At 34.2% G+C, this 14555-nt stretch overlaps 1 protein-coding gene across 2 annotated transcripts in view; it reads left to right on the top strand.

Moving 5' to 3' along the window:
• NOL4 (nucleolar protein 4) overlaps positions 1–14555 on the top strand; it is a 310626-nt gene that overhangs the window by 19254 nt on the left and 276817 nt on the right. For both annotated transcript variants that reach the window (XM_039223480.1, XM_039223479.1), the window contains exons 2-4: positions 2697–2808; positions 3712–3824; positions 9969–10101. In XM_039223480.1, coding sequence (XP_039079411.1) covers positions 2697–2808; positions 3712–3824; positions 9969–10101 — 358 coding nt within the window. The remainder of the gene's footprint in view (positions 1–2696; positions 2809–3711; positions 3825–9968; positions 10102–14555) is intronic.

The following is a 14555-nucleotide window of genomic DNA, read 5'->3' as shown; positions in this document are numbered from 1 at the left end:
GTCTATTCGGAGGGTCTTTTCTCCTTGTGCTTAAGAAGACTCCGAGGTCTGTGAGCCCCAGTGAGTGTGGGGTGGGGAAAAAGGATTCAAGGAGAGTAGGTGTCTTGGCACGGCTCCCCATAAAATGGATTCTGAACACCAAGAAAAATACCCCCAAATAAGTGCTTTGATCCACTTACATAACATGTGGTGACATGGCAAGTGCTCTGCCAGAATAACACCACAGAGAGTAATGTGATAAAATACTTGCTAAAATTTCTTTTCTAAGATGCACCGCGGGACTTTATATTTTTTTCCATGCCCACAGGTATGCATGAACACAAACATATTTGTGACCATTACGGTGGCTTGTTTTTCAGAGGTAAACTATGAAAAGAAATGTAATATGATTAATAATGATTCTAAAACACTTGGTTTGGAGCTAAGTAACTTACTAGGGCAAGTAACACAATTGGGCCAGGTCAGTGATAAATCTGTCTCAAAGGGATTCCTATGCACCTTATTAGCACTGGGAAAAGGGAAGATTGTGGAGAGCATAGGGACCTGGAAGCAAACACAGGGTGTCTTTAACTCCACATTTACCCGTCAGTTTTTCAATGGAAGGTTTCTCTTTTATATAAGTAGATAGGGTGTATAGTAGAAATCCTTTGAAAATCAGTAGAACATTCTGCTCAAATCCTATTTGTTGAAGAATTTACTGGGCAGCCCAATCAGTTCCAGTGGACTATAGCTCCATGTAAATTAACATATTCAGGTCAGGTATGCATCATGGACTTTTTTTTTGTTAAGTTCTGAATTATTTTAATATAAGTTTTTGGAGAGTCAGAAAAAAAAAAGATCTGCAATCAGATTAATAGATCAGGCAAAGGTGTGAGTTCCTTCTATAAAACAGATGAATAAGAATCAAATTGTGTGTGTGCGTGTGTGTGTGTGTGTGTGTGTGTGTGTAGTTAGGGAAATAGTATAAGACAAAGACAAAGTGAATGAGAATTTAATTTGTGTATTATGTTTCCTTATTAAATAACGAATATAAAATAATTTGATGCGGGGCACCTGGGTGGTTCAGTTGGTTGAGTGTCCAATTCTTGGTTTTAGCTTAGGTCATGATTCCAGGATTGTGGGATAGAGCCCCACATTAGGCTCTGCCTAAGATTTTCTCTCTCTCCCTCTGTCCCTCTTCCCCACTCTTGCTTTCTCTCGCTAAAAAATAAAATAAATGAAATAAAATAGCTTGATGAAATACGTTCAAGTTGTTCTGTTTATTTTTTCTCTCACAATTCTCTGTACAGTATGAAGTGTTTTTTAAAACTGGGCAACATATTAATTTACAAATGCGAGCAAATTAAAAACCCTAGTTAAAAAAAACCTTGATTTTAATTACCTGTATATGGATCATCCATGATGGATTTTAATTGTGGACTTGTGCATTCTCTTCGGTATTCTTATGGCTTTTTTGCCCCGATCTAGGATAAGTGATACAAACTGATATTATTATTAAATGCAAGGCAAAGTTTGCTTTATAGTTTTGTATTTTAGTGCATGGGGTTTCTTCAATGTTGTGCTTTTTGTACAGCATGAATAAGTAAAAGTTGACCCCATCACCATTAATGGAATTGGTGTAGACTTGTACTCAATTATACACAAAGTGCATATTTCCTTTCTACAAACTTAAAGTATGGTAGTGTTCATAACAGCTGTACATGCACCTGAGAAAATGTCTGTGGCGTTTATGTCTCACTTACAGCTCATCTCACTTTTTCTTCTTCTTTCTGGTGTATTTCATGTACTGGTGTTAGTGCTGTAGTGGAAGATTGATGCCCTCCATCACACTTCTTATTAGCACTGTCCGAGTCAGTGTCTGCTTTTATTTAGAGATATTTAACAATCTATCAGCTTCACTTCAGAAGTTATTTGCTTTGATGAGAGAAATACCTTGGATTTTGAAAAATTAATATTTTAAAAATGACTGACAAGAGTATTGATTCCTAATGGGATTCTAGATCATGGCTCTGAAAATAGAAACTCTATAGAGTATACTGGAGAAGCTTGCTCTGATAATCAGCCTGAGCTATTGTGGACATAAATTTTGAAACACTGACATAAAATAAATGAAATAAGTGGCCAAAATGCATTTCCAAGTGTGTCATTTTCTGTGGAAGGGATGATTCACTGCAGCAAATATATACATGAGTTCTCTTAGAATTTTCTGTTATTTTTACTTAAAATTGTTTTGAAAAGCCATACTGAAGAAATGCTTTTTAATGCAAAATCCAAAGTTTAGTGTTTCTAGTTGGGGCTAAATTTTTAAAAATATATGTAAAATTGGATAAAACTTTGATGGTGCTAGCTGTAAGTTTAAAAAACAATGTTGGCAATTTTTCATAAGGAAAATTCACTAGAATATCTTCACACTGTGATTACTTTTCCTAAAAGAAATGCAGAAACATAAACAGATATGCATCCAGATGTGGGTGATGTTTTGTTCTCCACATCACATTATTAGCTGTTCCTAAGAGAAATGCCATCAAGTTGGATAGATATTTCTTGAAATGATGCATGGTACGCAGTGCATGCTTTCATTGTGCTTCCTGCCATTATGGAATAATGCGTCTTATTGGGAAATACAGTGATCATTTCTGTTGACTCATGAGCAGTCAGCTTATATAATAACACCTCTATTTTGTGAATCATTTCAGATTTCAGAGAGCTATGCCTTCTTACCAAGAGAGGCGGTGACGCGGTTTCTAATGAGCTGCTCAGAGTGCCAGAAAAGAATGCATTTAAACCCAGATGGAACAGATCACAAAGGTAGCTGTGGTGTCAAATAGTGAGATTTAAAGTCATTTGACTCATAATGGCAATTTATATCCTGCATCTTTATAAAAATGTGGTAGACTGAAATAGTTCAACAGGTCCAATCATCTCATCGATTCAAGTCAGAGGCAGCCAATTTTGAGTATCCACTTACGGAGTAATTCTGTGTCTGTTCTCAGAAGAAAGGCAGTTTTGACTGTGGCAAATAACTTTTTTCCTATAATAATATTTTAATTTTCACATATTGTGTGTATTTCATGGCATTTAAATATATTTAGCAATGAAATTGATGTCCCATCGATATCCTTTTATATCTACCAATTCCTTATTTCTGTAAGTGAAGAGTATGGTATGGAGCACCTCCAATGAAAATTTCTACATGAAAGTAATACTTTGGCTTTAGTTCTCATTATAAATTACTTATGTGATTTTCTTAATCTGTGAATTTCTCTGAGAGTTTAAAATCTCAGAGAACATTTAAATTAGTCCATTCCCATGTGTTGGGGGATGAATAGACATTAAAGAAAATGATGAAGGAAAAAATGTGCAAATTTCCTTTTTCACTCAAGTAGCACATAGAGAAAGTAGGTGTGTAGCAAAGGAGAAAAATACAAAAATACCAAGAATTGTGCTTAATCACTATATTGGATTCACCCATTGTTACCAGAGTATGTAAAAGCTTTCCCATAGTTAGAAATAACTATTTTATCCATAGCACTGATTTGTCCCATACACCTTGGTATAGTTATGTTTTTCTACCATCCATCCGTAATGCTACCAACCTCCTAAAGACTTGGTAACTAGAATCAGATTACCATTTTAACAACGTGGGCTATTCTGAAATTACAGGTAGAATAAAGTATCACTTTCACACTGATTAAAACTGTTTTATTACAGATAATGGAAAACCTCCCACTTTGGTGACCAGCATGATTGACTACAACATGCCAATTACGATGGCCTATATGAAGCACATGAAACTGCAGCTGCTCAACTCACAGCAAGATGAGGTAAAATGGAAATATCGACTTACAACTCAGAATGAAGTTTGATAATTATGACTGTCATATTAAGCATGATGGCATTTTGAAGATGGTAATTTATGTTTTAATGAAAGAAATGTGGGGCACCTGGGTGGCTCAGTCAGTTGAGCATCCGACTTCGGCTCAGGTCATGATCTCACGGTTTGTGGGTTCGAGCCCCACGTCGGGCTCTGTGCTCAGCACTAGCTCAGAGCCTGGAGCCTGCTTCAGATTCTGTATCTCCCTCTCTCTCTGACCCTCCCCTGCTCATGCTGTCTCTCTCTCTCTCTCTCAGAAATAAATAAAAACATTAAAACATTAAAAAAAAAAGAAATGTCACTGGGATTGTACAGGTGGAAAAACTTGCAGAAACTTCTAGTCCTCGAAAGAGAGTACCTGTCTTAACACATCTACCTTAATGCTGTGTGGGAATTTGCTCATTCCCAAGAAAGATTCCCTTAATTGACCACCATCAAGCTAGCCTTGGTAAAGTGCTAGAAAGTTCAGGGGAAAGTATCCCAAAAGAGAGAGTATCCAAGGAAAATGTCCAATAGTACTCAGGCTATTTTTCCAGGAAATCACAAAAGCCAATTTAATAGGTGTTTCAAGTATAATCATTTCTCTACCATCTAAATCTTTCTTATGTTTTAAATTTATTTTCGTTATACTGTATATCAGTTTGTCTACTTCTCTGTATTTTCTAGAGATAATTTGTTGTGATCTTTCTAATTTGAGGTATTTTGATGTTTCAAATAATCCTGTTTAATTTGTAGACGAGAATTTAGATGTGTACTTGCTGTAATGTAATAAACACAAATGCACATTTGCTAAATATTCTTTAGGACACTAATTAACTGTCCAGTTTGGTGGAAGTATCTCAAAGATAGAGACAGAGTTGTATATAATACCCCACCAAAACTTGTAGCAATAGGGGCTTAGGAAATGCTTGTTAACAAGCCATTAATCAATAGTCACATTCAGATGATCAATATTAGGAATGGTTTCTCAGACTAATATATACACTCCTTGAAATTTCTCAAGAACAGGAAATGTGCTTAAATATTTATTTTTCAAATGTAGCATTATTTGGTGAAGTGTTATAAAATTCTTTCAAAATTACTTTGTTGAGCTGACTTTAATAAAACTCATTTTTTGTTTTCCTCTTTATTTGAGCAGGTCTAATCTTAAAACTATATTATAAAATTGTTTTATCTCAAAAAACCATTAACAGTATACTCTGTGAGAAGATCTGTATTTGTACAGTGGCAGAATTGGATTTCATATTATCAGATGGTTACATATAAATGATTAAATAAATAGTAATAAAATCTTTGGGTTAAAGATATGAAAGACAACTAAAAAATATTAATGTCTATCTCTCCTGAAGAATGGAAAGTTATTTTCATAATTTATTACATAATTGGAAAAAAATTTTAAACCTCATAAACTAGTTGGAGCTGTCAAATTATTTGTAGGAAGCTCATTTAGATGTTGGTACATTTATTTCTAGGCTAAAAAGTAAGAAAATCAACTTTGTGCCAACAGTACAGCCCACATATGCTGAATCCTTCTGGCTTCTAAAAAATCATAAGTATTTCACAAAAGGGAATAGATCCTTTTAATTTATAACTAGATTAGGAAAATAGCTCTCATCCTTACATTTTGAAAATACCAGTTGGATGTCCACTGCTTTAAAAATATTCATATAAATGACTAGATTATTTGCAAAATTTTGGAAGTTGTAATTATTGAAAGATAGGAAAGTGATTAAGTAAATTGCATTAAAAAGGAATGCAAGTAAGATATTTCTTTGTGTTCAGGTGTATTACATTTTAATGTGTAAATTCAATTCGTTCAACCAATGGTTTTTGAGTACCTTCTATGTAACTGGCACTCCTGTAGATAATGGAGATAAACTGGATAAATTGACAAAAATATTGTCTTTATTAAACTTATCTTCTAATTGCGGGGTAGAAAATAAAGGAGGTAAATAATAAAAGTATGTATATAAGAAGATGCTAAATGCTATTAAGAGAAATTAAGATGGCCAGGAATGAGAATCCCATTAAGATTACAAAATATTTTTTCCAATGTAAGATCTGTGACCTTCTTATAAAATGTTGATGGAGTTTCAACCAGAATAGACTTACTGGGGGGGAGTTTGGCAATAATGATTAAAAACTTCTAAATGTAGCTTTGGCTAGAAATTTATACTAAGGAATGTGATGTATGAAACAGCTTAAGTATTAGGATGTTTGTTGCATTGCTAATAGTAAATGATTAGAAAAATTTCCAGATCCAACAGTGAGGAATTGTTAGATTTTCACTGCCCCATATGGTAACCATTAGCTACATGTGGATATTTAACCTGGATATTAATTAAAATTTGCTGAAATTAGATTTTCAGTTCTTGAGTTGCAGTAGCCATCTTTCAAGTGTTCAGTAGCCAAGTATGACTGGTAGTCACCTTATTGCCTAGGGAATATTATAGTGTAATTCCATCAGCACAGAATGTTTTTCTGAACATTACTGGCTAAATAACCAACATACGGGGCACCCATGGAGCTCATTGCACTGCATGTTGCAGGATCCCACCCCAGATTCTGATTCTAGACTTAATGCGTGACATGTGATGATCTGAATTTTTAACAATATCTGCACTTATGCACACTAAGGTCTGAGGTGGTGCATTTCATAGAAAGGCTAGTAAAATGGGATTTAAATTGGTTTGAGCATAAGGTAAGTGAAAAACAACAAAGAAGAGATTGTGGGAGTGGAAAACCCTTCATGTTTGATTGAGCAGCTTACACATTACTTGGTAGATTTGGATTGACTTGAATATAGCTGCAAATTTATGAGCAGAGATGTGGCACTTTCTGAAGTGGAAAGGTTAATTTAGCAGTAGTTGATGAACAGGACTAGTGGGGAAGAAATTGGAGGTGGATAGAGACTATTATTAATCATTTAGGAAATGGGAAAATGAGATCAGGACAAATAGCAATGGAAATCAGGAGTCCCATGGTTGAGACCATTTAGAGGTAAAACCTGGAACTTGAAAACTAAAATAAAATATGCAGTGGATCGGGGATCTGAATTTCAGGAAAATGTCTTAAAATGAAAAAGACTGGGGATAAAATTATTTCTTCCAGTAAAATATTTATTCTAATTATTTAAAATTAAGCCTTAGGGAAGCAAATTCTATGCTAGTTGGCCATGGCTTTCATTATCCTAAGATTTTAATAACATAAGGAATAAAGTCAGATCATAGGATGGAAAGACTCTTTTTCTCTGATTGTCATGCAGAATAAAATACCCACAGAGGGAAGAATTAAGATGAATGGCCTACAGATGATCATGAATAAAATAAAATACTTAATATCATATCAGTCAAGTTTTCCAGTTCTTCACTCTTAGAAATGTTTGCTAATTTCTTCCTAGAGTTAGCATTCCTAGACAATTAGCATTTTCTCTATGTTGATAATAGAAAACATAACATTATATTCTATGTACTTTTGCCACCTCTTATTAAAATTTAGTAATTTAATCAGTTAATAATTTGAATAGAACTTACAGAATGAATACACGCGCTTAGTTTTGTTAAAGCTCTTTATAAATGTAAGTAATGGGATAATTTATATTCTACTAAGGAGTAGAATATGTAATTTTCACAGTAATTTACTGTGAAAAGTAAATTATATTTCATAGGAAAACATAAAGGAAAATATTAAAGATAGTCACAGTTATTAAGACACCCATGCAAATTAGAGTGGTGATTTTTTAAAAAATAAAATGCACAGCAGGTTCATTGGTTATATAACCACTTAATTTATTGTCCACATTTCTTAAAAATATATGCTTATAAGAGTGTTTTTTATTGATGATAAAATGTGTATTGATTATTCATAATATACTATAGCAGTTTATATAATCATTCCATGGGCCAGATGTTGTGACCTCTTTGTATCTAGCTTTCGTCTAAACTCACACAAACATTCTGACATATATATACATTTATATACTCATGTGTATACACACAGACCTATATAGTCAGGATGGTATATATTAGAAATGATATTTTACTGGATTATGTATAGTTAGCTATTTTTAGTGTACATAATAAATGCTGATTTTAAAGACTATGTTTATATAAAACACACGGATACTTTATAAGCACATATTGGTCATATTTACTATTATATTTAAATTTATTTTTTGTACGTGTTCATAAAATGTAATAAATATGAATCCTCATATACTATAGAATTTCCTATGTATTCTACATAAAAATATTAAGTTTTGTACTTTTATATCTGACCTTGTTATAACTACTTTAAATATCATTATATTTGCTTAATCTTTATATAGCCCTATGAGATTGATACAATTATTCCCATTTTATAGATGAAGAAACTGAGGCACAGAAAAGTTAGGTAACTTGCTTAAGGTAACACATCTAAGTGGCAGAGCTGGATCTGAATCAGTCTGGCTCTAGAGAAAGGAATCTAAAATATTATCTATCATAGACCCTGTATATATAGTGTATATAATAAATATCTGTATCACCTACATGTGTGCATATATATGTATGTATATGTATATCATACATAGTGATAAGTTTGACGTGCACATTGAATTCTGTTATTTTTTTCTCTTTTTAACATATATATTTATTTCAGGTGCTTTTGAGTTTCTTAGAATTTAGAATTGGAGAAAACATAATATACCAAGAGAGAGGGCATGCCGCCGGGAGAAGTCTGTGTGGCCGATTGCCCAGAGGCCTCACAGGGTGGCATTTCCTTGCTGAATTCAGGAAGAGCTAGTACTACTCAGTATACCCAGACATGATTAGACCTCTCGTAAAGGAAGGACACCAAAATCACCTTGACCTGGCCTATGGATCAGAAAGCCAATTTGGTATTCTACTAGGGTGTTCCTGTCCCCTAACTGTAGCAACTTCTTTGCTGATACCAAGATGTCATTTATGAAGCCAAAGTAACTCTTCCTGTTCAAAGAAGTTATTTTCTCAAGTGTGAGTGACTTCATATAAATCCCAGTTTTGGTATATGATAGTGGGATACATTCTTTAACTGCTCTGTGCCTCAATTTCTCAATCTGTAAAATTGGATGAATCCTGGAACCTGACTCACAGGTTGTGATAAAGATGATATGAGTAAACAAATATAAAGAACAGTTACATGTAACATAAATAGCACTACTACCACAGCTGTTGTCAAATGTTACATTCATACTAAAGTTTCAGATCCGACACTTAACAACTTAAAGTCAAACCTGGTGATGTTGATTAAATACTTACAATATGTTACACAAGTTTCTCAGGCCTTTCTGCATACATAAGCACACCATTTGGCCAAAAATCAGTTCTCTAAGAGGAGTTTGCTTCAGTGAAATGACTACAGCAAAATATCTTAGATTTGGTTTAACTTAATTTTTGACAGATTTTGATGAATTGGGCATTTGGAAAACTGGTAATTCAGCCACTCGGCGAACTGGCTTTTGGAAAATGGATCTTTCATTCTCCTACCAAGAACTTTTTTTGTGGTTGCAGTAAAGCATATATTCACTTGCAAGGAAAGAAGGGATGTGTTAAAACTTTGCTTTCAGTAAATGTGGATTTTCAATCTAGCCATGTAAGTTTGTCAATTATTAGAATCCATCTTGTTTACCAAGAAAAATTTTTAGGGTAAGGTTTTCTTATCACATCCTAAGATTTTTGCTTATAATATTTTATTAGGTTATTTACTTTTGGACTCAAAACATATTTCTCTATATTTTATGTTTCCTGATTGACTGTCATAGGAAGGGCTTTACTAATTTAAAAAAATCATCTTTCATTACTTAGAATAATTCTCCAACTACATCCTTCCTAAACACATTATTTTGCCTTTTAAATCTCCTTGCACATAGATACATTGTTTGATTTTTCATAAGCCTTGAAATTCCTTAAAGAGAGAAATCGTTACATTATTTGTTATTTCAAGTATCTGTTAATATGTAACACATTTTACTGAATTCTGTACTGGCTAAACTCTAATTGATCCTGTAGATATAATGGTCACTATTTGAATGTGTTATATTTTATGATGCTTGATGATATTTTAAAACCATTTTCAGGATGAAAGTTCAATAGAAAGCGATGAATTTGATATGAGCGATTCAACACGGATGTCAGCTGTGAACTCTGATCTTAGCTCCAATCTTGAGGAGAGAATGCAGAGTCCTCAGGCTCTTCATGGCCAGCAAGATGGTAAGCCTTTCAAACTGAACAAAGAAATTAACAAAACAACAAAAACCCAAGTCAGAATTTCTTAAAACAACAACCACCTCATGCTTTTGTGCCGATTTTTTAAAAATCTGCTCCTATGGGGACTTTTCTGTATCCTCAGTTTCCTTTATCTACTTCATTATTTTTGGGTTAAAGTATTTTGCTCAAAAGTAGGGTGATAGACTGGTTTATAAACAGATGTTATAAAAATCCAAGCTTTCCTATGTTTTGCTCCCTGAATTTAAATTGTGTTTTATCAGTGTAGTTTGTGTTTCTGTGATGTTTCCTAGCTTTGGTTTCTTGGGCCATGATAATTAAGAGTTTAAAAATGATCAGAAGAGTAATTTGGATGTTTTAATTTTCCTAAAAGACAAAGTTGTAATTAAAAAACAATTTATATAAAACGATAATTTTACCAGGGCGATTTTTCTGGGTAAGAAGATTTTTGCTGGGATTTTGAGCTACTTAATAAAGCTGTAAGAGGAAAATTGATCATAATCTCTTATTCCTGGGTCCACCGGAAACTCCTGAATTAGCCAATTGTTGTTGATAGGAAGAAAACCAAATATATAGAGAAAGTAGATCAGGCAGTTGATATTTTATGTCTACTGTTTGCAGAGATCTTTAAATATTATCTTTGTAGATTCTGTCTTTGTAAGTATAAAGTTATGTATGGAAGTAACTGTGCCTTACTAAGGTAATTGTGAATGAAAATTAGGGGTTATAAGTAGAAGACAATTGTCCAATTTCACCCAACATTAGTTTAATATTCCTGTAATTAACAAGTTTGCATGAACTTTTTGAGTGTATATAGTTTTGTGCCTACATCTGTAGATAGGGAAATGAAAAAATTTCCTTGCTTTTTCTGATGATTGCTATTAAAAACCGATTGTAAAAGATTGCTGCATTTCTAGGGGTGGTTAGTGATCTGCTTTTGCTGTCAGAGCTTAAGATATCCCTAGTTTTAAGTATACCAAAAGTTCAAAAAACAAGGTGGCAAGCATGTTTCTTTTTCACAATTCATGAGTCTAAAAGATGTTGGTGTCCTTGTTGGCATGAATTACAAGGAATGAGGTAACCAATCAGTGGCTTTAAACCCATATCTTACCTACTATAGAGTGGAGTAGCTCTTATGGTAGAAAGGGCATTTACTTGGGAAATTTGTTTCTTTTTTAATGTTTATTTTTGAGAGAGAGACGGGGTGCGAATAGGCGAGGGGCAGAGAGAGAGAGGTAGACAGAACCTGAAGCAGGCCCAGGCTCTGAGCTATCAGCACAGAGCCCAGTGCAGGGCTGGAACCTACAAACCACAAGGCCCTGACCTGAGCCGAAGTCGGATGCTTAACTGGCTGAGGCACCCATGTGCCCTAACTTGGGAAATTTCTAAGAATGAAATTTTTCTGGTTTAGATATAAATTATCTTTTTCTTTTAAAATCTGAGTAGACATCTGCAGAGTTTAATTTTTTTATTAGAAATTGTATAGCATTGGGATCATAGGATAACTGAACTGTATATCGTGATAAATATATTTATAGATATATCACTCTACTAATATTTGTTCATGCACTTTGCCTATTTACACCATTGTCTTTTTTAGCCTATAGTTTTGGAGAATGTAAATAACAAGAGGATGTGTCTCATGATGCAAATTCATGGTTTTTTTGATTGAAGTTGTCAGTTGTGGATATTTTGCTTGGGGATAGCTGATGTGATATAAATCTATATTGATTCTAATAAGATTCAGTGGAATAATTTCAAATAGTGTTTACTCAGAGGAAGGCAATTTCTCATCATATGTTGATGCATGCCTCAAGAATAAGGACATGGTCGTTCCTTCTCCAACCTAAACTTAAGTCTTCTTTTATATAGATGTCTTTTCCTTTCACTTCTCACTGAGTTTTCTCTTGCAAGTACTTCTTTTCTTTTCCTGCATCATAGGTTTTCCCTGGGATCAGTATATAAACATGGTGTGACAGATAAATGTCCTCTTTAGAATGCCTCCATTCATCTGATGGTGCCTTTCCATTCGGTGCCTCATTTCTCTACACCATTCCCGCTATACACTTTCAGTAAAATTCATTTAAAAGTTGTCTCGTCATCTCCACTTTCGCCCCTCTCCATCTTTTGCTCATCCCAGGTATGCTCTCATCCTTGCCACTCCACACTGGAGCGCTCTAGGCTATAACCCTGACCTCTCTCCTCCCCTACACTCACTCCCTAAACGATCACATTGACTCATGTAACACCCTGGTGGATCCTAGATTTGCTTCTCTGAAGTGCTGATCTCTCTCCTAGCTCAGGACAGTCTCCTCCAAACACCTAAATTTAGTATTCTTCAGAGGACTTATCACTGTATGAAATAATATTTTTCTTATATATTAGCTGTTTCTCTTCTAGAATACAAATGCCATATTAGTGAACTGATCTTCTGCTTTTGATTTTCCTTTCAGTTGCTTGATTTGAGGTAGTTCTTAAATGCTCCATTATTTAAAAAATGAAAATACAAGTTTTAACCATTACCATGATATTTTACGTAAGTTTTACATATTTTTTCTTTCGCTTTTTTTCTATTCTCCTTTCCCCTGACAAAAGCACTCTCATAGATAGTCCACATTGACAAACTATTGTGTCATTTTATTTTTCTCTGTACTTACACACGAATACATGCATACATGAACATACCTAAACATGCACACATAAAAAAACGTATGTACATACTGAGAAAGTTTGGTTACCATTCTTTTATAAGAGTATGTTTATTTTCTCTCTCTCTTTCCCTCCCTCCCTCTATGCCTCTCCCACACTCACTCTCTCTCTCTCAAAATGATAAACTTTGAAAAAAAATATAAAAAATAAGTTCATATTATTTTCACTATTCTGTATCTTGTTTTTCTTATCCATTGTTATCTTTTAGAGCTTTCTACATGCTGCATATATATGTAGATGATGGGCGGAAAGGCATGGTCCCTAACTCCTTATAACACACAATCTAAAGGAATAAAAGTATACATGATATCAACCATGTTTGATTACTATTCAGCTAACCAAAGTGGGAAAATTACAGCCTCTGTAAAAATAAGAATTCATAGTAGTAAAATCTGTAGTTTACGTCTACCTTTCTTAAGTCGGTGGGGACTCTGGGTGCTAGACCTACATTGGATCTAGAGGTATATTACTTTCTTGTACATGGTGTATGTGATATTTGGGAGTAGTCAGAAAATAGGGACTTATGGTATAACAAATCCACTTCGGGTGGGCAATTCACATGCACCTTTAATCTAGTTCCTTCCAAAATTTCTCAACTTGGGCACTGGACACATCATTCTTTATTGTGGGGGATATCCTGTGCACTGTAAGATGCTTAGCAGTGTCTCTGGCCTCCACTCACCACATGTCACTATTAAAACCTGTCTCCTGAATTGTGACGATCCAAAATGTTTCAGATATTTCACAAATGTTTTTAAAATATTTATTTATTTTTGATAGAGACAGAGCATGAGTGGGGGAGGGGCAGAGAGAGAGGGAGACACAGAATCTGAAGCAGGCTCCAGGCTCTGAGCTGTCAGCACAGAGCCCTACACGGGGCTCGAACTCATGAACTATGAGATCATGACCTGAGCTAAAGTCAGATGCTCAACCAACTGAGCCACTCAGGTGCACTTTTTCTTTTTTTTTTTTTTAATGAACTTTTTTTTTTTTAATGTTCAGACATTTTAAATGTCATATGGGGGTGCATAATCTCCCTAAGTTGAGAACAACCGGTATAGGCAGAAAAGGCGAGCCGGGGTAAGAATCCTGTAAGACGGAGACTGAAGAGAACCCAATAAAGAGAAGCTTAGAAGTGGAGATTCGGGAAGAATCTAAGAAGCATGTTCAATCCACTTTCTGAGATAATGAAAATGTTCTATATTTGTGTGGTCTACACTGGTGGTAGTCACCAGCCACACTGCAGCTATTGAGTACTTAAAATATTGCTAGTGCAACTGAGGGACTAAGGTTAATTTAATTTTATTTCATTTTAATTATTGCTAATTTAGATTAAAATAGCCACATGTGGCTAGTGAGCAGTGTAACAGACGTGTAGGTCTAGAATATTGTTTTACTCTGACTTGGCGGTTAAATTCCTTTCTCTGTAGCCATGGGTTTGATGTTTCTGGAATCTTTGGAGAAATTGAGAAAAATCTCATTTTAGCAGTCAACTGGAACTCTAGTTTAATATTTATAAATATGAATAATATAACATTTTAAATTTTAAATTTAAGAGTTCTATTTCTTTAATACAACATGATTAATTTGTTCCTGTAAAGAAATTAAAATAAGGTGTTGTGATTTTTAGGAATCCTTACCTATGATTATAACACAGGTAGGTATAAGTATGTCTTTATTGGGCACAATATAAAATGGAGAGTTAAAAATCCCTTTTAAGAGTTTTTCCT

Source organism: Hyaena hyaena, unplaced genomic scaffold, assembly GCF_003009895.1.
Source record: "Hyaena hyaena isolate Hyena2069 unplaced genomic scaffold, ASM300989v1 scaffold_1359, whole genome shotgun sequence".
Lineage (NCBI taxonomy): Eukaryota > Metazoa > Chordata > Mammalia > Carnivora > Hyaenidae > Hyaena > Hyaena hyaena.
This window is presented reverse-complemented; position numbering and strand designations above follow the sequence as displayed.